Source organism: Zea mays, chromosome 1 (assembly GCF_902167145.1).
Source record: "Zea mays cultivar B73 chromosome 1, Zm-B73-REFERENCE-NAM-5.0, whole genome shotgun sequence".
Lineage (NCBI taxonomy): Eukaryota > Viridiplantae > Streptophyta > Magnoliopsida > Poales > Poaceae > Zea > Zea mays.
Genome location: NC_050096.1, coordinates 81,591,363 through 81,613,171, shown reverse-complemented (window position 1 = coordinate 81,613,171; position 21,809 = coordinate 81,591,363). Strand labels below are relative to the sequence as shown.

Sequence of the window (21,809 nt, the reverse complement as noted above, 5' to 3'; positions counted from 1 at the left end):
TAAAATACATAACGAGCACGAGTTCAAGTGTTTAGAGATAACCACCACTTGGGTGGTTAGAGCTTTGACCGCTGCCGCCACCACCACCAGGAGGAGGGAACGCGAAGAGCGAGTCAACAAATCCAGTCCCTGCTACGGGATCAAAACCACTACCACCTGCTTCGGGCGTAACCTATGCAAGTTAGCAAATATCAACACGTTAAATGCAAATATCAAAAAGTATACAAGTGTATAAATTAATCGACAGTTATCAAACGTACCCTATCTCCAGGTGCAGGTATATGTGTCGGAGGGGTGTTGAACTGTGGTGGCGGAGCTGGTGTGTTTGCAAACTGGCTCCATTGTGGTGGCGGTGGAAAATTTGTTGCCATGCCCTGTTGCTGCATTAACTGTTAAACATATGTGTTAATATTAAAGATGTTGTATTGAAATATAATAATTTAGAGTTCGGATTATGTATACTCACTTGATACATCGCTTGGTTATGTGCATTGCATGCCTCCATAAATTCTCGTTATTGTCTCATCTCCTCACGCATCCTCATAATATCCAACTCCTGCTCGTTCGGTCGACGAGAGCATGAGCTACGGGAAGACGAACCCGTACTCTGAGATCTCACCCATTATTGCGGCTGTGTGTACGAGTAAAGAGTGCGTGTGAGACAATCATGTTTCTACACGTCACACATACATCTATAGGTAAGTAGTAAAACTATATATATACATAAATAACTATATATACACATAAATAACATCAAATTAACCTGATATTCATCAATTAACAATATTTGCAAACATCCAATCCATCAAATTAAATTATAATTGCAGAACATCAAATTCATTACCTATAACATCAAATCTATCAAATTGATTAATGCTTGCATAACATCAATTTCATTAAATAATAACATCAAATACATCATATCATATTTACAAAATCAAGTTACAAATAACAAATATCATACATCAAATAATATTAGGTCAAACCATACTAACAAATAACAATATTAAACAAATTATAATCGCATTACAGCTAACTCCCGTCGGCCATAAAAACCGACGAAAATTAAAACATAAACCATTTGTTAAATCAACTATAATAATAGAATTAATATTTACCTAACATCAAGCCACACATGATATTAAAACTAGCAAGTATAATGCATAAAGTCATATGAAAACTAAGAACACTATCAATTAACAATTTTAAACTACCTCTAATCATATGAAAGTTAACTCCCGTCGACCACAAAAAACCGACGAAAATAATCACATATTAATTCACATTTAGAAATAAGATTATACCTCGACGACTCGAACTCGAACGCGGACTGGATGGCGAGCCCTCGGTTGCGGTGGCTGACCGGTGCGTCGAGGCACTGGCGGACGGCGGACGACAGTGGGCTGGGGATGGCGGCGCTTGTGGACGGCGTCGACTTGTTGAGGGCGGACGGCGGACGACGGGGGCTAGGGGGCGGCGCAGCTCGGGCGGGCTGGGGGCGGTGTGGGGGCGCTCGAGGCGGGGGCGCGGGTCGGGGCGGCGTCGCGCGCTCGGCCGGGGGCTGGGCCGCGTGGGGCGCTCGGCGGGGGGCAGCGGCGGCGCAGCTCGGGTAGGGGCGGGGCCGGCGGCGCGGCTAGGCGCGCGGGCGGGGGCTCGGGCGAGCGCGGCTAGGGGCGGCGGCGCTCAGGGCGGGCGCGACTACGGGCGGCGGTGCTCGGCGGGCGCGGCTAGGGGCGGAGGCGGCGGCGAGGTAGAGGCCGGCGGTGGTTTGAAGGTAAACCAAGGTGAATGAGCCTGCGCGTGGTCTCAGCCGGTCTCATAACTGGTTAATCCCCGTCGGCTTGTGACGTGGCCGACGGGAGTTAACGTAATCCCCGTCAGCCTGGGACGTGGCTGATGGCATTAAAGTAATCTCCGTCGGCTGCTAGTGGGCCGACGGGAATTACTCTATGCCCGTCGACTTTTGCTCTGGCCGACGGGAGTTAGTTTGGCCGACGGGAATCTTTAGAATTCCTGTAGGGCCCACGTCACAGAGTTATAGAGGTAGCAGTTAGTGAAGCAACGTACAAGAGTTTCTTTGGCTTTAAAAAATAATGAGGCTACACGATGAGTAGGAGAAGCAATGTCAATAGTACAATCGACGAAGTCAGGACTGTTGGTAACCTGTTCACAAATGTTGTGAATAAAGAACAAGGCAACACAATCGTTAAAGATTAAGGATCTTCATCCTCCGAAGCATTATCTTCTTTCGGATATAATGATATTCAGATGAAGGTCATGAAGGACACACCTTCATCATTTATGAGAATAAGAGTTCACAGAGACAATATAAGTTACTCATTCATGCATTCATCCAATCATATATTCATTTCATGACAAACATATGAACATTAATAGAAATCATGTTACATGGATACCATCGGCTTGCTTGAAGGTATTGACGCGAGAGCAGTTACAATTCAGCGTGAACAGTACGGGGGTACTGTTCACCTATTTATACGCACGGGAGGTAGCCCGAGTAAAAATACATTAATGACCTTAACATATACTCATAATCGTAACATAAATCGTCAGGGATTAGCTAGTCCTTTCCTCTTCGACCCAACGTCATGTTTAACCTTCGTTGCCACCTTAAGCCGAAGTTGTTGCTCTTCGGATGTAGCTTCGGTATTCGTCGTTGTCATTTTTAGACAATGTCTTCGTCTCAAGGACCTTCGGTGGAGAAGAAGACTCCCATCACGAACCTTTTCTTACGACGAAGCTCCTGTAGTATTCAGTATTACGTTATAAACAAATGGTTAGCCGTGTTTTTGAGGACCTTCGGAAGAGGAAGTCCCCCAATAGTAGCCCCTCGCAATATTAATTTGTTTCTTCATAACAAATTCAGACTGCGAAATGAACGAAGGCCTTTAGCCAAAGGTCCGAAAAACACCTTCCCTTCGCTAGAATAGCGAATCATTCTGTATTATGGGTCTCACCTCTCAGTGGTGCTTTGTGTATATATTCAAGGGCTTGCGTTGAGAATTTTTTTTGTGCTATCTAGATTTTGTGCTGTGATTGTCGTTTTAGCTTTCTTCGTCTGTGACTGCAATTGTTTTTTGAGCTTCGACTTTCTGTTGTGATCATCACCGAAATGGTCAAAGATAAGAAAAGCTCACTGGTTTCTACAAAGCCATGGAGAGGACCAATCGTTGAGAAAATCAATGATGAAATGTTAGCTGGGCTATTTGGGGACTCCAGCAACAACGAGAGTTTTTGATGTTGAAAGTGAGAACGAAGATGCTGAAGATCAGCCATGGAGGCCAAGCCATGTTGTTTTCGGGAAATCCACTGTTAAGTAAGGACAAATTGAAGCGATGAAGGGCAGATATTTCCCTGATATATCCATAGTGAGGGCTGGAGGGGAAAGCAATGTTCCTCTTCCTGAAGCAAATGAAGTGGTAGTATTTAAAAGTTTTATGAAGGCTGGGCTTCGTTTTCCCTTGCATAAGATTCTATTCTAAGTGCTGAAGACATTTGAGATATACCTTCATCAGCTTACCCCCGAAGCTTTAATTAAAGTTGGAGTCTTTATTTGGGCTATGAGGAGCCAAGGGTTGGAGCCAGCTACCAAGTGCTTCTACAACATTCATGAATTATCCTACCAGACGAAGGCAATTGGGAAAGAGTAGTATCATAACAACTTCGGATGCTACAACTTTGTGCACCGTTCTAATGTGAGGTGTCATGTGCCAACGTTCCGGAAGAAATGGTCGGGCTCTTGGATGAAGCAATGGTTTTACGTCATGGATGATCTGAGTAAGAGGGAGGATGTAAGGGGTATACTCTAGCGCACTATACGATCACGCTTTGGCATCAGGAGGCCTTCTATCGCAAGTGGAAATGAAGTGCAAGCATCTTTGATGGCCTTCAACACATTTGCACTAGGGATTTGGTTCAAGAGCATATTTCTTATAATGTGTGGCCGCTTGTTAATGACTGGGAGATGCCGAAGGAGACTGCTGCTGGCTCCAGCAAAGGTGGTCTGGTTTATCTAAGATACACCTATCACTACAGAAGTTAGTTTGATGAGCCGAATGGTGACTGGCTTGAGGCTATTGAGGCTACCAGTGATGAGCTGCTGGGAGCTTATACGAAGGCAGAGGACGAAGCCATGACCACTACCTTCGGCGCTCATGGCAAAAGGAGACTGAACAGAGCTTTTGATATGATTGGATTTATTTATCCTGACTACTGTTTTCCCGCCTGAAAACAAGGGTCGAAAAAATGGCAACTTCATCTTCTTCCGCCGCGCCTAAGCCGAAGAGATCTAAGGTTTTGACTCGTAGGCCGAAGCCACACCCTTTAGAGAGGACAGCTGCAGTGCTTGGTACAAAGAAGATGGAGATTGCTGAACATGACGAAGCCACCCCCTTGGCTTCGGAAACAATTCCTGCTATGATGGTCGAAGCTAGTGTCGGCCCAGTAGAAGAGATGGAAGCAAAGAGCTCAAAGGCAGAAGAGCATCCGAAACCGCTGAGTCCCCCAACCACGACGTGGTTGCCGAAGTTAACAACTGCTGCAACAATGACTCCTAGAAAAAGGAGGAGAATGGCTAGTGTTTTGGATGCTGTTCTGAAATCTTCGAAGGTGCCAACTCATGCTTCTACTGAAGCTTTAGAGGATAATATTGAAAAATTAGTGGTAACTGCTGCAAGCGTTTCTCCTGCATGCGCTGAAGCTGGACCTTCGGAATTTAAGCCAGCGGAACAAGAAAAGGAAGATCTTCCGGAGAAGCCGACATCACCTATGGCTGGAGCATCGTCTCGAGATGATTTGGAATATATTGTTTGCTATGCTTCAGGGAAACAACTGTCAGAAGAGAAAATTTCTGAAGCACAACATTACGCAAAGGACCAGAAATACCCTTGAGGGTCCCAAATTATGGAGGAAATGACAAAGATGACTTCCTTTACTTTCTACCAGACAATAAGGAGATAAATGTTTGTCGAGAAATGATGGATAACATGGGTTATCCGAAGCTTGAACTTGGACTATCTGCAATGACGAAGGACCAACTTTGCAGACAACCTTGCATATAACAGCTTGAAGATTTGTATATTTTTATTTTTCGGTAAACGATTTGTGGTAATTATTATTATTATTATTTGTATGTTTTTTGTTTGTCGGGGGCTTATCCTTAGCAAAGCTTTGAAGGCCCAGAAGGATGCAGAAGACGAAAGCACTCAGATAGCTTTTGGGAACCTGCGTTCGGAAGTCATAACGCTTTGGAATGAAGCCCTTGAGAAGGACAAAATCCTGCTCTCCTTAGTTGAGAGATTAAAGTCTAGTGAAACTAGATTGGCTAGCCTTTCCAAAGTGGAATAAAAATGGAGAAATTTAAAAAGAAACAAGATGTCCTAGATATTTATGTGCTACATTTTTATTATAGAGGAGTAGAACGAAAGAGTGTCATGTAAGTTATAGATTAGAAACAAATTCTAATAATGCATAAAATCATTTCCTATCCTCCACCCTATGAATTTTAGATAGACTTATATCTGAACTTTGGAAAGTGGTGGAATGCCAAATTCCAAACTAAATAAGTTACTTTATTGAGTGAATTCCAATTCCTTTAAAATGAAGGGATCCAAACGCCCCGTTAGGAGAATGTCTTCTAATTTTGAAGCCCTCTCTTTTAGGAGAAGGATTATTGGTAATTTGAACGTGATGTATGTGGAGCTATTGGGGTGTTGCAATAATCAGATTTTGTCTGACCAAGAAGATAGAATTGTTTGGCTTCTTGGTAATAAAGGTTTTTCTGTGAACTCTTTGTATAAAAATAAGATGAGTGATCAAGTGGCTGTTCCGTACAGGTTCTTGTGGAAATCAAAATTACCACATAAAATCAAAGTTTTTATCTGGCTGGTTGTGAGAAATAAAATCCTCACAAAAGATAACTTTAAAAAAAGAAATCGGCATGGTTCTGGTGATTGTTGTTTCTGTGGCTGCTATGAATCGATTGATCACTTATTCTTTAACTGTTCCATTGCAAGATATGTGTGGAGAGTGATTCAAGTTGCCTTAAAAATTGGATTTCATTCCAAAAAACACCAGTGAGCTCTGTGATAGTTGGATGAACAATCCTAAGAATAAAGTCACCAATTTGCTATTGTTTGGTTGTGGTGCTGTGTTTTGGGCAATATGGAGAACCAGAAATGATTGGTGCTTTGGAGAAAAAAATTGCTTGATCCTTCAAACATAGTTTTTCTCTGTTGCTTTTGGTTGGATTCTTGGGCTATTCGTCAGAAAGAGAAGGAAAAAAGGATGGTGGTCCAAGGAAGCAGATTAATCAGAAAGATAGCAAGTGAAGTGGTTTGCCGGGCGTATGGATGGAGTCCGAGTGATCGTTGCATTTCCGGATGAATGGAGATTTTGGTTATCTTTGTGGTCAGTCAGGTCTTAGTTCTGGGCTTTACTTTTGTTGAACCTCTCGGTTGCCTCGCTTCTTAGTTGAGGTTTTTGTTGATGTAATAAGCAAAGATTATGATTTTGTTTTGGTTTGGCATCACACTTTGCTAGGTTCCTTGCTTATCTAGTGTTATATTGTAAGGTTGTCTGGTTGTGTTATGTTCTGCCTAGTAGCTGGTGGGTTAGCTTGTCTTAGTGATGCCTTCTGTAATGACTCTTGTCCTATTTCCTAATGAAATAGGGGGCTTCGCCCCTTCGGAAAACAATATCAATACGATTGATATATATAGATTATGTTTTCTATATTCATCAAAATATTTGAATTATGCATATAATCATAAAGCAGATTTTTTGGCCTACAAAATACAGTTTATTATATTAAACAAAAGCATTATTAGCTTATTATATCAAGCCAAAATAGTAATAGACCATGAAACTATGTAAAAATTAGAATGCATATATTATAATATTTAATTATTAACACATTTATCCATATTTCCACCTTTTTTTGAAGAGACTCAACATTAGATGCAACCCACAAGATGTTCTTACGTCCATTCAGATAATGAATGAAAGCCAACGTCAAGCTATAGTGAGAAAAGGTTTCTCGAGCATTCTTAACATGACGATTGATGCCATTGGAAGTTGAACACACCTTTGTTGGCGCATGCAGAAGCTAGACCCCAAAGACATGACGCTTCATATTGGTCCAGACAAAGAACTGAAAATCACCAAAGAGACTGTCCATCTAATCTTGGGTCTTCCAAATTCGGGTGGTAGGAAGCCACTAAATATTGATGAAGCGAATGTCGCGGCAAACCTTCGGTCCTCCTTGGGCATTAGCAAGGATGAGTTTGTGATTTCAAAGCTTCAGGACAGATTGAGGCTAGGAAATGATGATGAGCTATCAATTCAATGTTTTTATCCTCTTCAACCGGCTACTTTTCCCAACTGCTAGTTGGTCGATATCTTACAACGAGGTTCTATTGAAGGAACAATTGGATCGATTCCCTCACATTGATTGGTGCCATCTCATATTCAGCGACCTATGTGAAGCTGCCCAGAAATGGCACAATAGGAGCACTAATAACGTCTCAGTGATGGTATACGGGTGTTCCATCGTTGTTCTTGTAAGTTTCTTACTTATTATGGTAAATCTTTTTTAGTTTAACCCATTGCAAACCAAAAATACATTCATATCTTTTTTACGTTCACTTGTCACCATGTGCATATGACTCGCATAATGCCACCATGTTATGTTGTTGTATTATTTGGACCACCTGCACCACGCCGCAGCACCCAACAACAAAAGTGGCACTCCGCGCATCAAGTATTTTAACAAGAATATCATAAGGGCGTTGTCAATGGCTAATAAGCATAAGCCGCGATAGGTCGGCGAACCGTTTGGTTACTGCCCTGTGAGTATTCACATCAACATAATCATAATTTTAGTTTCATGCCCAACCCATTCAGATTGTTCAGGTCTACTTCAAATTGCACATGTTTTTTTTGCTCTTATACTTGTTTTGTAGTGTTTCCATGTTGCACAAAATAAGGTGTCATCTATGTTAGGTGTATCACACCAGAAACTTTTTGTTGTTTACAACAATCTTATATATGACTATTTTTAAATCCAATTGATTCTAGTAGTTATCTCATGTTTTCCTTCGATGCTACAAGTCACTCCATTTACATAATTATTAATTTACATTTCATTTCATCAGTTTCGGAGAAGCAGTGAGACTTGTTACGTCACAAAATCTGCATTTATTGGTCAATTTGAGGTCAGATTACAAACCCACATTGTTATTCGTGTGTCTGCTACTTAACATATTTATTCTCTTACTATATATCTTTTTGCTTCAGTCTACACTAAGCCCAGAATCAAGTGAGGCAGACCCAAATGAACATGGTGGACTTCGCAACATATACATTCAACTGCCACTTATCCAAGACCTGATGTCAACTAAGATCCAGCAACTCCTTGTACATCAACGCTCCAAGTTCCAAGCAAAGTTGTTTGCTTATGACTCAGAGGTTGGCAAGATAGTTTCCACTATCACGCAATGTCTGAATCAGCTAGCTGATACATTTGGAGAGTTGATTGACGAGGTTCTTCGGGCTGAGATATATAGTTCAGACATTGAAAATCACATGACCCAACCTTGCAATGTATCTGTACCAGGTAAGTTGTCCTTTTCATCATATATGTATACTTCATGCAAACATATGATGCACTAATTCATATTTTTCAATGTGTAGAACCAGCCACACACTCTAGTGATCAATTTGTATCTGAACCACTGATGACACCCACCCAGATGGAGTCGCAGATGTCTCATAGTCAGGTGGAAGAATTAGTTCACAGACAACAGGAAGTGCGACAAGCCTTCGATAGTTGCCCTGATGAATAGGTTACACCTAATACTGTTAGTATCTAAGTTTGACTTCTATATCATTTGTGACTTGATATTGTGCATTTGACATTTACATATTACGATGAACGCATACTTCACTTGTTTTGTGCAGCTAGGTCACACCATGCTAGGTGGCATAGTTTAACCTAACTCTGGCCTAGTTTTCGACAAGACTCCTAGTGAAAATGTTAGTGTGTCAGGCCTCTTCCTATCAAAAATGGAATGTGCTCATGCTCTTTGAAACTACATGTGTTCTAAGGTCATGGACATGGACAGGTACAAACTTGTAAATTTGAAGGCCTCACATATTGTCTAATTCATATGTAGTAAACTTATATTTTCCTACTTCCTTATTACTTCCTAAATTGTTAAGTTATTTTACCTTCTTAGTGCGTGGTAACCAAAATGCAACCTGATTGACCAACATATTTGAGAAAAAATAAAGGATGGTGACGGGAGAAACCATCGATGACCGGTTTAGCTAACAAAATAAAGTATATCAATGAACAAACGAGAATTAGTTTGTAATAGAGTATCAACATATTTAGTTTTTATATGTGATAAAAGAAAATGTAACACTTTGGGCTGTATGAATCAACAAAATTAGTGTCAGGTGTTCCAATATTTTGTTAGTAGTTCTCTTCAATATATGAAGGCAATAAATCATTCTCCCCATGTAGAAGACTAAATTCACTGTTTACACACTGTTAAGTATTTGCAGATTTATTATGTAATTGTGTATTTCATATTTACAAATAACATGGGTTTACATTGTTGTATGTTCAATTTTTATTGTAGAAACATCATTGACTTTGGTGAATATCGTGGCGATTTTCGTGACATACAACAATATTTTGCTGATGCCGCGTGCATCGACAATGTGTTTATGCAATGCTTCATTGAGTGTGTCCACGATGACGCTGCTAACCGTATTCCTCTAATGACCGCTCACCACCTCATCCTAGACGTTAATGTTGGGGTAATAACTTCTACTTTAATAATTCTCCTCGTCCTTTTGACCCTTCCATTTTGGAGAGTCACCTTTCAAACAAATTGCCTTTGTTCAAGAAGCTGGATGAGTACAAATCGGTAAATATCAGTTCCCTGACCACATCACTCTGTCATGGCATGTTTTATAACTTGCGTACTTACATTTTGATTACCTTTATGCCTCGGGGGTTTTTGCTGCATTTTGTCTAATGTAATGCGGCAACTCTTAATAAATTTCAACCATATTCATGCATATCAACCATAGTGTACTCAACAATTTTAATTTTAGTTTTTTACAAGCAGATCATGGTATCCATGCTACCAGCAGACATTGGACCTTATATGTTGTTAATTTTTAGATTGGATGCATACATGTGTTAGATTCTATCCCATATGGGTCAGAACTGGGTGGGACTACATGGAAGAGTTACCATGCTACACCTATGGATCTGGGTGACAGGCAGTTACCATGGGCCATGTTAATAATGAGTAGGCTCAATCTACCCATACAACATGTTCGACCAAGATCACCCCTCCCTGCCTTTTGGAACTACCCTATTGAACTCCCCACGAACTGCCCAACAATGAAAGCGGGATCTAACGATTGTGGATTCTTTGTTATGAGATATATGCAGTACTACGACTACATGGATGGAGCTATCAACGTAGTTATTGATCCGGTACAGAATCGTCGGCTAGCTGTTTTTGTGCTATGACACAATGTATGCATAATATTGTCTAACTCACACTTTCCTTATAATGGTTTGTAGTATAATTCAGAAGACCTTCGCTCTCTTGTATTGTATTACATGATATTCCATTGCCTAAACAAAAACAACCCCCTCCCTTCAAATTTAGAAAGATTGTATTATGGATTTGCAAAACGATGGCGTTCATGCGTTAAAATGATGGTACATGTCACATTGTATCTCACCTGATGCAGCACTGCGCCATGTTGAAGAAGAAACAACACCTTTCTCATGTTCGCCGGCGTCTGCTATGGTTCAATTACGAAGGAGACGCCGTCAGGTTCCCTTTTTTATATGCACCATGCTGTCCCTTTCAGTTATTATTATCGTTTACGCAATATATTGTGTTCATTTATGGTCCACTTTAACATGTACATGCATGCACCGCATTATTCCCGGAAACGTCCCTACATCGTGGGCGATTTTATCGCGTCTTGTTACGAAACAAATTTACTATTTATGCTACAAAATGAATTTGTTTAAGCAATACTCTCTGTATATTTATGGGTTTGATTTATGCTAACATGCATGCCACGCGATATGTACGGAAACTACCATATATCGTTTGTGAATTTCTCGCATATCTCGGTTGCGAAACAACTCTAGTTTTTACGATAAAACATGAACTAGTTTACGCTAGTTTAGCAACTGTTTTACGCTTTGATCTGACCGAACCATAAAACCTTCGCCTCGGGGCACGCCGCCCCAATCCGCAAACTATATTGGTCGGGGCTTTCCGGTACTATTGGAAGCCCTAGCTTCCATTAGCTCGTCCATATATATATATATATATATATATATATATATATATATATATAGGGAAGAGGTAATGGAAGCCCTGGGCTTCCCCTACTAATAGAAGCCTCAGCCAGGACGCGGTTGACTCAGCACCCACGTGCTTGCGTCAGCCATGCAGTCAACAGCCAAGATTCTAGGACGATAAGCGTAACGCAATATACGAATGCATATATATATGGATAAAGATGCGTAAAACATGCATAAAGGAATCTTTTGAAGCCCGAATCACGTGGAACGAATATGACACTGTGGACAGCGTTTACGACTGCATAATGACATGTACTTGACAGCATAAATTATGCAGTATGTGGTTCTGGTTCTGGCTCGGGCGGATTCCAGCGTAAATCGTGGGCTAAAACAGCGTAAATGAGTACGAAATTTAGCGTAAATCCTATATATGTTTTGTAACAGCAAATGGGGCCTAAAATTACGGCGTGAAAATCGCGTGCAGCCGATCGTGAGCGGGGTCCTGGCTCGGGCCGATTCCAGCGTAAAACGTGAGCTAAAACAACGTAAATGAGTACGAAATTTAGCGTAAATCCTATATCTGTTTTGTAACAGCAAACGGAGCCCAAAATTACGGCGTCAAAATCGCGTGCAGCCGATCGTGCGCGGTTCTGGCTCGAATGATTTCAGCGTAAAACGTGAGCTAAAACATCGTAAATGAGTACGAAATTTAGTAAAAAACACACGCACAATCTCACTTCGCAAGAGATTGCTGTAAAACACATCAAAAAGTGTCATAAATTTGGCGTAAAACGCAGTAAGACTGTTTTTTAATGGAAGCATAAAACACAAAAAAGAAGTGTCGTAAAATTTTGTTTGAAAATGCATAAATCATGATGGTCTCATAGGGCACATGTTTTGTTCACAGTATATCAAAATATAAAGCACAACGATATTTTGCCAATATTGTTGCAATCATACACGATTTATTTGACATGACAAAAAACGAGGAGCTAGCCCTGTCTTCGGTACTTCAGACATTTGGAACCATTAGCCTTTAGCTAGGTCGTGGTCCGAAATGGAAGAATCATTGCTCGGCTCTTATCAAAACAGGTTTGTGTAAGCCTGTATAAATCTGGTGATGTTGCCGAATAGCGCCGGGTGGAGCACGCCGGAGAGCAGCTCTAAGCCAAGCAGCTTCACATGTTGATGCTGCTTCAATTTCAGCTATTTCTGATCTTTCTCCATTAATACCACCTGCAAAAGTATAATTATATGCAAATATGGAAGATAATATGATTGATTACTCTAATTCACCAATTTTTCGCCAGCATACTGAGATCAGTCTTGTTCAGCTATTCACGAGTTGAGTCACTACTTTCCTTAGTAAAGCTCAACAGAAAATGGTATAATGATTAAAAGCATTCACCTAATAGACTAGCACAACTAAATACTACCTGGAAATTATGGTTTTATGATAATACAATGATGCTAAATGCTGGCGGAGGTGGGTGTAGCATATGTATGCACTATTAAAAAGGAAGGTTTAAATTTAATAACTTGAAATTGTATAATAGTACTTCAAATTACAAATCTACATGCAATTATCATATTTTCCAACTAATTTCCAGAACTATATTGGTAGCAAAAATTTAGAAAGCATGACCACATGTATGTTCAAAACAGGAAGCACTAGATGTAACAGAAGTAGTATTACCTCAAAATTCTATTATATCGTTATAATATATTCACAGGTAATTAGCTGATTCTATTATATCACCTCACAATTTCATCATTTCTCTTCAATCCTGAAATGATACTTTGGGCATACTCAAGCAGCTCTTCATGTTTCACCTGTTCACACAGATATTGTGAACCATTGTACACTTTATAGAATCAGAACAATACAATAGACATTAGGGACTCTATTGATGTATTGATGTGCAGGCCACATATCAGTAATGAGATTAAATGAGGGCCCCAAGTCTAGATAAAAACAATCAAAAAACTAAATCTGAAGTAATAAAAATAATAATACAATAGTTTCTAAACCACTGTATATTAGTCTCTAATCTTGACCAAAACCAATATGGTACTGAAATAAGCAAATAGTCCTTACCCGAATCTCTCTCTCGCTGGGGACTGGAGAGGAATAAGTAGGCACAGATCTGGCGACCATGGATTTCCCTGGCCATTCCCGTGCACCGTTAGGGAATAATTTGGTGGGGAAGCTCGATGCCTTGCTCACTCCTTGCCTCCAAGATGGACTCGACGGCGGCGGCCGGATGCGCACCCGTAGGCGGTCAGACCCGTGGCTGGCGGCAGAGCGCACGCCCGCGGCTAGCAGCAGAGCGTCCGCGGCTCGCGGCCGAGCCCGCGGCTGTGGACGGGCCCCGCGACGACGGCCACACCTGAGCCCCCAGGCGACTATGGCTGCTGCTGTTCCAAAACTGTGGGCACACACAAATTTGAGGTCGGGTGCTTTCACGGCAACATCACAAATGGTTTCCGAAAGGTAGCAAGGAATGGTCCAGACGAGAACCTATTAAGCAGGATCGGGATCAGGTCACCTGAAGCTGGAGGGTGTGAAGGAGGAAGTTGCGGACGATCTCGGTCTCGCCGTGCATGAGGAAGGCGAGCACGGAGGGCACGAAGTCCCTGATGAAGACCTGGTCGTAGTTGAGCATCTCCGTGCACTCGGGTCCTCCGCCGCCACCGTCCCCACGGGCTCACCGCAGTAGCTGGGTGGATCTGGATCTGGGGCAGAGCGGTGGTTTTAGGTGCTTCAGATCGGGAATGGGGCTCGGCAGCCGCCGCCGCTGAAACCCTAGTCCTCTCGGGCAAAGGAGTCGTCGCTGTCGATTTTATATGATAGTAGAAGCGGTTTCAGACAGTATGACAAAATAAGCGTAAACTTGTGTACAACATGCGCATACCAAAAAGTATGTAAACCGTAACACGATTGAGCATAACATGTAGTTATAATTAACGTAAGTAGGTGGTACAGTGAGCCAAAAAGCATGCGCACCTGGTCGGTACGGTGCGGTCCGCGCACCTGATCGGTTGCTGGTCGGGGCTTCCAATAGTTAGAGAGAGCCCAGAGCTCTAAATACTATATATATATACTGTTATTATATATTACACCTGGGTGCATTCAATATAGAGAATGCACCCAGGCGCAACCTACGCGCCCATGTGCACATGGTCCGACCCAACCTATCCCCAAAGCCGAACCGACGCTGCCTTTTCACTTACCCGCGCCCGACTGCGCCTTTTCCACTTTCCTTGCCCTCCGCGTACGTCTCAATCCATTCTCTTCCCCGGCGACCTAGCCCTCGCCGTAGCCGTTGTGCGCTCGCTCCCGTTCCCGTCTTCCTCCATCCCGCACGCTCCCGCTCGTTCCCAGCTCCGGCCCCCTCCACACTTCTGCGCGAACGGATCCTCCGCTCCCGTCAGAGACCGCGAACGTCCCGCGCCGGAGTAGTTTGCGCCCGCGACCGCCGTGTAAGCGCATCCGATCTCTCTCCCATTTCTCTGTCCCCATTTTTTGGATTTGTTTTGTTATTTTCGGTAATAGACAGGTAAACCCCATTTTTTCCCCAAGTGTTGCAACTAGTATTATTCGTTGATTGGAATTATTAATTGTTGTATTCTAGGTTATAATCTAGGTTAATGCGGATACATTTCATTTTTGAACAAGCAGTTTGTGTTCTAGGTTATAATCTCAGATGTTTCCACTTTTATTGTAACTGCAGTGTACCTTTTGTTGCAACTGGTTCATGACATAAGTTGCAACTGTATAATTTTTACTTTCAGACCACATACATCATTACTGTCTTTTATAACTGTGCTCGTATACAACTAGTTATTTGTTTAAATTCACTGTTGCAACTGTCCCAGTAGTAATTTTTTTAGCAGTCTTGTTGCAACTGGCTTATGTCGCATGTTGCAATTATGTCCCTGTACTAATGTATGTGTGCAGCATTAGTGTGTATTAGTTTGTTGATTAGCAATTTTTGGTTATGAGATCTGTACCATGTGTTTGTGCCCTCATGTTTTTTGCATTCCCATTTTTTCAGTGTTTTTTATAATGGATCAAGATCAGAATGTATCAGACCAGCAAGGCGCTCATGCTGTCCGTCGCTCTCCCTGTGTTGAAAACAAGAGAAAGCAATTAGATAAAAATGAATTAAAGGAAAGGAAGAAGAGATTAAGGTTGAAAGTCCCTCCTTTACAAGATGCCGAAAGTGATGATGAAAAAGACACAGAGTTTGTTCCTGGTGGCGATGGGTCTGGTGATGACAATGTTGGTATTGTTGGTGGAGATGAAAATAAGGGTATAACTAAGACACGAGCTATTCGATGCTCACCTGGAAAGTTTATAAAGCTTGTGAATTCTCTATCTGATGAATTGAAAAGTGAAGTGGTTGCTAAGGGGTTTGGCGGCCTGCTTAGGTTCAAGCCACATTTATTGTCGAGAAAGTTGCTTAGCTGGCTGATGCGGAAGCTCAACCCAGAAACAATGAAATTAGAGATTGGTGGTGGGAAAGAGATTCAAATCACTGAACACAGTGTTTGGTGTGTTTTGGAGTTACCAAACGTTGGCAGTGATCCGCCCACCATGTCTGATTCAGATGCTCGTGCCTTGCGGGACGAGCTGGGGGAGCAAATTTGTGGGAAATCTTATAGACGCATATCTGGCATCAATATATCTGTTATCACTGATAGATTGCAGAAGAGGACTCTCAATGGTGAGCTGGGCCTGAGAGCCTTTTTCATGGCAGCATTTCAGTGTCTTCTATTCTCCAATACTGACACTCGGATCAGGATTGATGATGTGAAGTACACTCAGGACATCCAGAATATTGGCAACAAGAACTGGTGCAAAGCTGTAGTAGACAGGCTGAGCATAGCTGCTCGGCTTTATAGAAAGGATTTTGCTGAGAAAGGCATTAACGCACCCATCAGTGGATGCGGGATCTTTGTAGCTGTAAGCTCAACACACACATTCAATTTTTGCCCTTGCAACTTACTCTTCCAATTACACAAGTAGTAATTTTTATGTTTACTGTTACAACTGTCATATGTTACAAGTTGCAATTTGAGGGCATTTTTTTTATGATAACTTAGTTCACACATTCACATGTATTTTGTAATTTATGTTGTTCATAAAGTAGCAATAATTTTAGTATGAGGCTATTTCAACTGGCTTATTGCACCTGTGCCAATTTGGTTTACTTTTTTTCATTATATGAATTCAACCTAAAATACCCATGTGTCTTTTACCTAATGTTAAAAACATGCAGATGCTTTATGTCGACAACCTGCAACATGGATTAGACACAAGTCCTTTTTCAATCCCTCGATGTGCTTTCTTGGACTCCAAGATGATTGATGCTATAGCAAATATGGATCTCAGGGGAGATGTTCCTCCTGGGACCACTGAGTTTGGACACCTCAGGGTAAGTTGCAAATGATACTCCACAATAGTTGCAATTTGTTATTCATTTATCATTTTATCATTGTTTTTTTTACTTTCAGTTGAGAAGTATCACTGACACGTGCTACGGTGTCCCCATTGGTGCTCTAGCAATATTACATGCTCCAGTACCAGCACCTGCCCCAGTATCAGTCCCTAATCCAACAGCAGCACCTAACCCAGTAGCAGCAGCATCTGTCCCAGTAGCAACAGCAGCACCTACTGGGACATCTGCTGATGTGCTTGGCACATCCCATGATCCCGTCGGTCATGCTTCCTTCAATATCCAACCCCCAGTCTTTTACCAGTACCCTAGTTTTAGATCTTCTTTTGGTCAGAGTATTACTGATTTAGTTGGAAGGAGTAGGAAGTCAGATGCGCTGAACATCTTGAAGGCGTTTGATGAAAGCACTAGTGAAGCCCAGTCGTACGCACAGAAGGCTGTGAAGTATTCAACAATATCCCGCGACCTTATGGCAAAAGCTCACCACGAGTGCTACACTGGCATTCAGAAGCTTATCGCTGACGCTATCGTTGAGAAGCGAGCTGCCAAAGAGCGCAGGAGGAAGGTGAAGAACGACCCTAGAGCAGGAGCAGGTATTTTTTGTTGCATATAGGATAATATTATTGTTTGCAAGCACCCACCATACAAGTTGCAATTTGCCCAGACACATCAATATGTGTTTACAATCATTTTTTAAATTTGTTTGCAGGAGCAGGAACTAGTTCAATTGCACCGGAGGACCAATCTAGAGGAGGTGATGGTGAAGAAATTATACGGAGTCCCGTTGCAATTGACCCTAGAGCTAGAGCAGGTATTTTTTATTGCATACAGTATAATATTATTGTTGCAACCACCCACCATACAAGTTGCAATTTTACCCATATACATCACTTTGTGCTTTCAATCATTTTTTTAAATTTGTATGGAGGATCAGGAACTACTTCAAATGTACCGGAAGACCAACCTGGAGGAGGTGATAGTGAAGAAATACAGTTGGATTGCAGTGGTGGAGATCTTGATGACAGCTTAGATTTTACGAGAACCCCATCGTGTGGTGATGACATTGATCTGGAAGAGGGAAATTTGAATAGAAGTAAGCCTACCTATGTCTTCCATGCTTAAAAAATGTTTTCTCTCATCTTGATTATTCCTTTTTTTTCATTTATATTTTTTATTCTTTCCCCTGGCAGCACCTCCTGATTTACGTGGGTCAACCCGAAGTATTGATGATATATTGCAAATGATGTATTCCCCAGAGCACTTTGCAAGCATTGATGGCGAGGTTAGTTTATCGTGTTTTTTATTACCATCAACTACTTTTTTCTGATTAATATTATGATTTTCCCCTTTTTCTACAATTACAGTCCCCTCCCAATAGCCAGCCGACTCGTGCACCACGAATTACTGTTCGCAAGAGGAAGGCTTCCTCAAACCCCCCTGGCAATGATCAACGGCCTGTGGTAAGATCATCTGATACCCATGTGAAAGCAGTCCATAGTTGCAATCGGGACCCACCTATTGTAGTAATCATAGCCTATATCAACTTGCAATTAATCATATATTATGAACAGGGACCACCTGAGACAGAAGAGGAGCCTCTGAGCAGGGACACTGGGATGCAGCATCCTACTGCCTAGGTATGTTCATGCAATTCGTGTCTTTTTTTTATAATATAAATGATTCACTTTCATAATACAAATATGTTAATTTGGCTATTCTACTCAACTGCACCAGGATCATATAACTTACTCAAGGAGGAGCGATAGGTCCATTCAAGTTGCCAACACACAGAAGGCAGAGGCTGAGAAGAAGAAGGCTGAGATTGAGATGAAGAATGCTGAAGCTGAGGAGGCTGAGAAGAGAAAGGCTGAAGCCGAACAAGCTGATAAGAAGAAGGCAGAAGAAGCTGAGAATAAGAGAAAGGCTGAGGCCGAAGTAGCTGAGATCAAGAGAAAGGCTGCTGCTGAAGAAGCTGAGAAGAAGAAGGAAGTAGAAGCTGAGAATAAGAGAAAGGCTGAGGCCGAAGTAGCTGAGATCAAGAGAAAGGCTGCAACTGAAGAAGCTGAGAAGAAGAAGGAAGAAGAAGCTGAGGATAAGAGAAAGGCTGATGCCGAAAAAGCTGAGATTAAGAGAAAGGCTGAGGCCGAAGAAGCTGAGATTAAGAGAAAGGCTGAGGCTGAAGAAGCTGAGATTAAGAGAATGACTGCAACTGAAGAAGTTGTGAAGAAGAAGGCTGATGCTGAGAAGAAGGTTGATGCGGAGGAGAAAAGGATACAGGTTGCAATCCAGAAACAGCTAAAGGACAACATCAAAGCTTTGAAAAAGCCGGTGCCCGCTGCCAAGTTAAAGAAGATGTTCCAGTTACAAATGTCAAAAGAATATGCTGAGCAGCGCCAACAGTACGAGGATAGGTTGAACATGCTTCGTCAGGAGGCCAAAGCTGAGATTGATAGTTTGGAGAAGAGCATTGATGGCCAGGCAGGACCCAGCTCATCATTTGATGATATCCAGTTCCCGGCGGAGTCTGATGATGATATCAACAATTTGACCCAACCAATCCGACTTTCTCAAGACGAAGTCTCAGTAGGCCAGGCTGATTTTAGTGAGTTTCAAAGGATGATATTCAAGCGCCTAGGTGATAAAGTGCTGAAGAAGCCTAGGGAGTACATATCCCCGTTCAAGATCCCTCGTAATCGACCTGAGATACCCCTGGCCAAGGCTGTTGCACTTAGGCGGAAGATCGCATCTGATCCTGAGCTGAAAAGGTTTTTTTTGTTTTTCCCAAGTTGCAATTGCTATTTACTTTTTATTTTGCAATTCTAACCAAGTAGCAATTATTTTTCTTGAACAGTTAGTTACTTATATAGTAGTAGCAATCGCACCTAATGCGTGGTTGCAATCACACCATAACAGAAGTTGCAATCATTTTTATTTAAAAAGAATTTCCCAGAGTTATATAGTACATGCAATCACAACACACTAGTTGCAATCACACCATAACAGAAGTTGCAATCATTTTTATTTAAAAAGAATTTCCCAGAGTTATATAGTACATGCAATCACAACACACTAGTTGCAATTATACTGCACCAGTAGTTTGCAATCATATTTGTGTAACAGAATTTCCCAGAGTTATTCAGTAGTTTGAAATCACACTAGACCAACAGTTGCAATCACAGCACACCAGCAGTTGCACATTCTCCTGTTCTTCTCACTAATCCATATGTTTTTTTCTTTTTTTTGTTGATGCAGGAGAATTTTGTTGGAGTTTGGCCTTCTTGTTGGACTAACTGGCGAGGAAATTTTAACATCTTTTTCTAATGACACCCTTGGTGAGTCAGGAATCATAGACTTTTTCGTGCACTGCATGCGACATGATGATATTGTGCACAAGGTTGATTCTTGTGGATACAGAGTGTTTCTGACCACTGGTTTTTATGTAAGTTTCTTCTCCAAAACCATATATTTTTTGTATACTGTCTTGCATTTATGTGTTTAAACTAATTTAATCATTTATCATTTCTCTTTTTTATTTATTCTCCAAACTGGAAAACACATACAGTTCAATGTATCAACGTGTGAAGCAGTACTCAACGCTGATAAATCTGAGACGGAAGAATTCATATATGTATGGAATCATCTGATGTCTGAGTGCGAAAACTATGATTTGTCAAGAGCAAAATTGGTTAGCAGATCTTTTCCCCAACCCACTTTTTTCATACCTAAATTTTTTTACTTTCCATCATTTACAGTTGCAATCACCAGGACACATACTTTGCAACTGTCTATACTTTTTTCTTGTAACTTCTTTTTTCATATATGTTTTCCATTTTTAGTAATTAGTTTTCTACTCCTTCCTTGCACCAGGTTTTTGTCCCTATCAAAGATGGTGCTCACTATTTTGTATATTGCTTCAATTTTATCCATAAGCGTATTGATGTGCTGGACTCGAACGACTACTTCCTGAATTGTTCTAATCAGGAAGAACGGCACAAGGCTGTCTTTGCCAAAATCCCAATCATCGATGCAGCCTTCCAGAAAGTTTCCAACCTCAAGTTACCCAGAGTTAGCAAGTGGAGGCGGCCTTTTATTGATGTGCCAAAGCAAGCAGGTCAAAGCGATTGTCTTTTTTTTGTATGGAAGTACATGGAATATTATGATGGGGACAAAATGACCAAGGAAATCAATCCGGTTAGCCATGCTGTCAACTGATTTTCTATCTGTTTTGGTGCTTTTTTGTTTGTTTTCTATGTTTGCATCATAATATAGTCACTGACCATTATGATGTTTTTATGCCATTGCAGTTCAAGGGCCCGATATACAGATGTGAGCTGTTGCATTACGAGATCTTCCACCCTTTGAACCAAGCTGAAATTCCTGGTTCGCTTGATAAGTTTAGAATTGGTGGTCGTCCGTTGCCAATTGAATGGGATAGTAGTCAGTCGAACAATTAGATTCATGCAAAAACAATCTGTTGTGTTATGCAGTAGTCAGAAACAATCAGTTGTGTTATGTTATCTCCAGAAACAATCCAGTAATGTTGTTTAGGTTGCAACCAGCGCACTGTTTCCATTTGCAACTGGTCTATTCATCTAGTTGTTATCGTACTCTAAACTGCAGTTTCCAATTTTGTTTGAAAAATCCCAGCCATTGCAGTTGCAACCAATGTATATGTTTGTGTTCTGTACCCACCGGCGAGGTGGAGCCCTTCCATATGAGGCAGTTGCAACCAGCGTATATGTTACAGTTGCAACTGAAATTGTAATCGTAGTTGCAACTGGCCATGACCACTCATTTTTATTTCTATGTTTGGTAACCAGCATGATGGCAAACTTTGCAAACCTGTTTATGAGTAGTAGCAGCGTATATGTTACAGTTGCAACTGAAATTGTAATCGTAGTTGCAACTGACCATGACCACTCATTTTTATTTTTATGTTTGGTAACCAGCATGATGGCAAACTTTGCAAACCTGTT

At 41.4% G+C, this 21,809-nt stretch overlaps 1 protein-coding gene across 2 annotated transcripts; it reads left to right on the top strand.

Moving 5' to 3' along the window:
* The first annotated feature begins 7,288 nt into the window (after positions 1-7,288).
* LOC103637171 (uncharacterized) lies at positions 7,289-10,997 on the top strand. Of its 2 annotated transcripts, XR_558140.2 has the most exons (7): positions 7,289-7,580; positions 8,175-8,234; positions 8,317-8,635; positions 8,713-8,879; positions 8,980-9,143; positions 9,666-9,846; positions 10,801-10,997. XR_558140.2 is itself a non-coding variant. In XM_008659425.2 (6 exons), exons 1-4 carry the CDS (start codon positions 7,344-7,346, stop codon positions 8,862-8,864), a joined length of 768 nt encoding a protein of 255 aa, XP_008657647.1. In that variant the 5' UTR covers positions 7,289-7,343; the 3' UTR covers positions 8,865-8,879; positions 8,980-9,143; positions 9,666-10,997. The 2 variants fall into 2 exon arrangements, 1 of the variants encoding a protein (XP_008657647.1); XM_008659425.2 differs by having other exon boundaries at positions 9,666-10,997.
* The last annotated feature ends 10,812 nt before the right edge of the window (positions 10,998-21,809 follow it).

Bases quoted from the DNA above. Each gene is read 5' to 3' on its own strand.
- LOC103637171 (XM_008659425.2), top strand. From the start codon at position 7,344: ATGATGATGAGCTATCAATTCAATGTTTTTATCCTCTTCAACCGGCTA. The intron at 8,235-8,316 runs GTCAGATTACAA...TTTTTGCTTCAG, and splicing joins CATTTATTGGTCAATTTGAG to TCTACACTAAGCCCAGAATC. The intron at 8,636-8,712 runs GTAAGTTGTCCT...TTCAATGTGTAG, and splicing joins TTGCAATGTATCTGTACCAG to AACCAGCCACACACTCTAGT.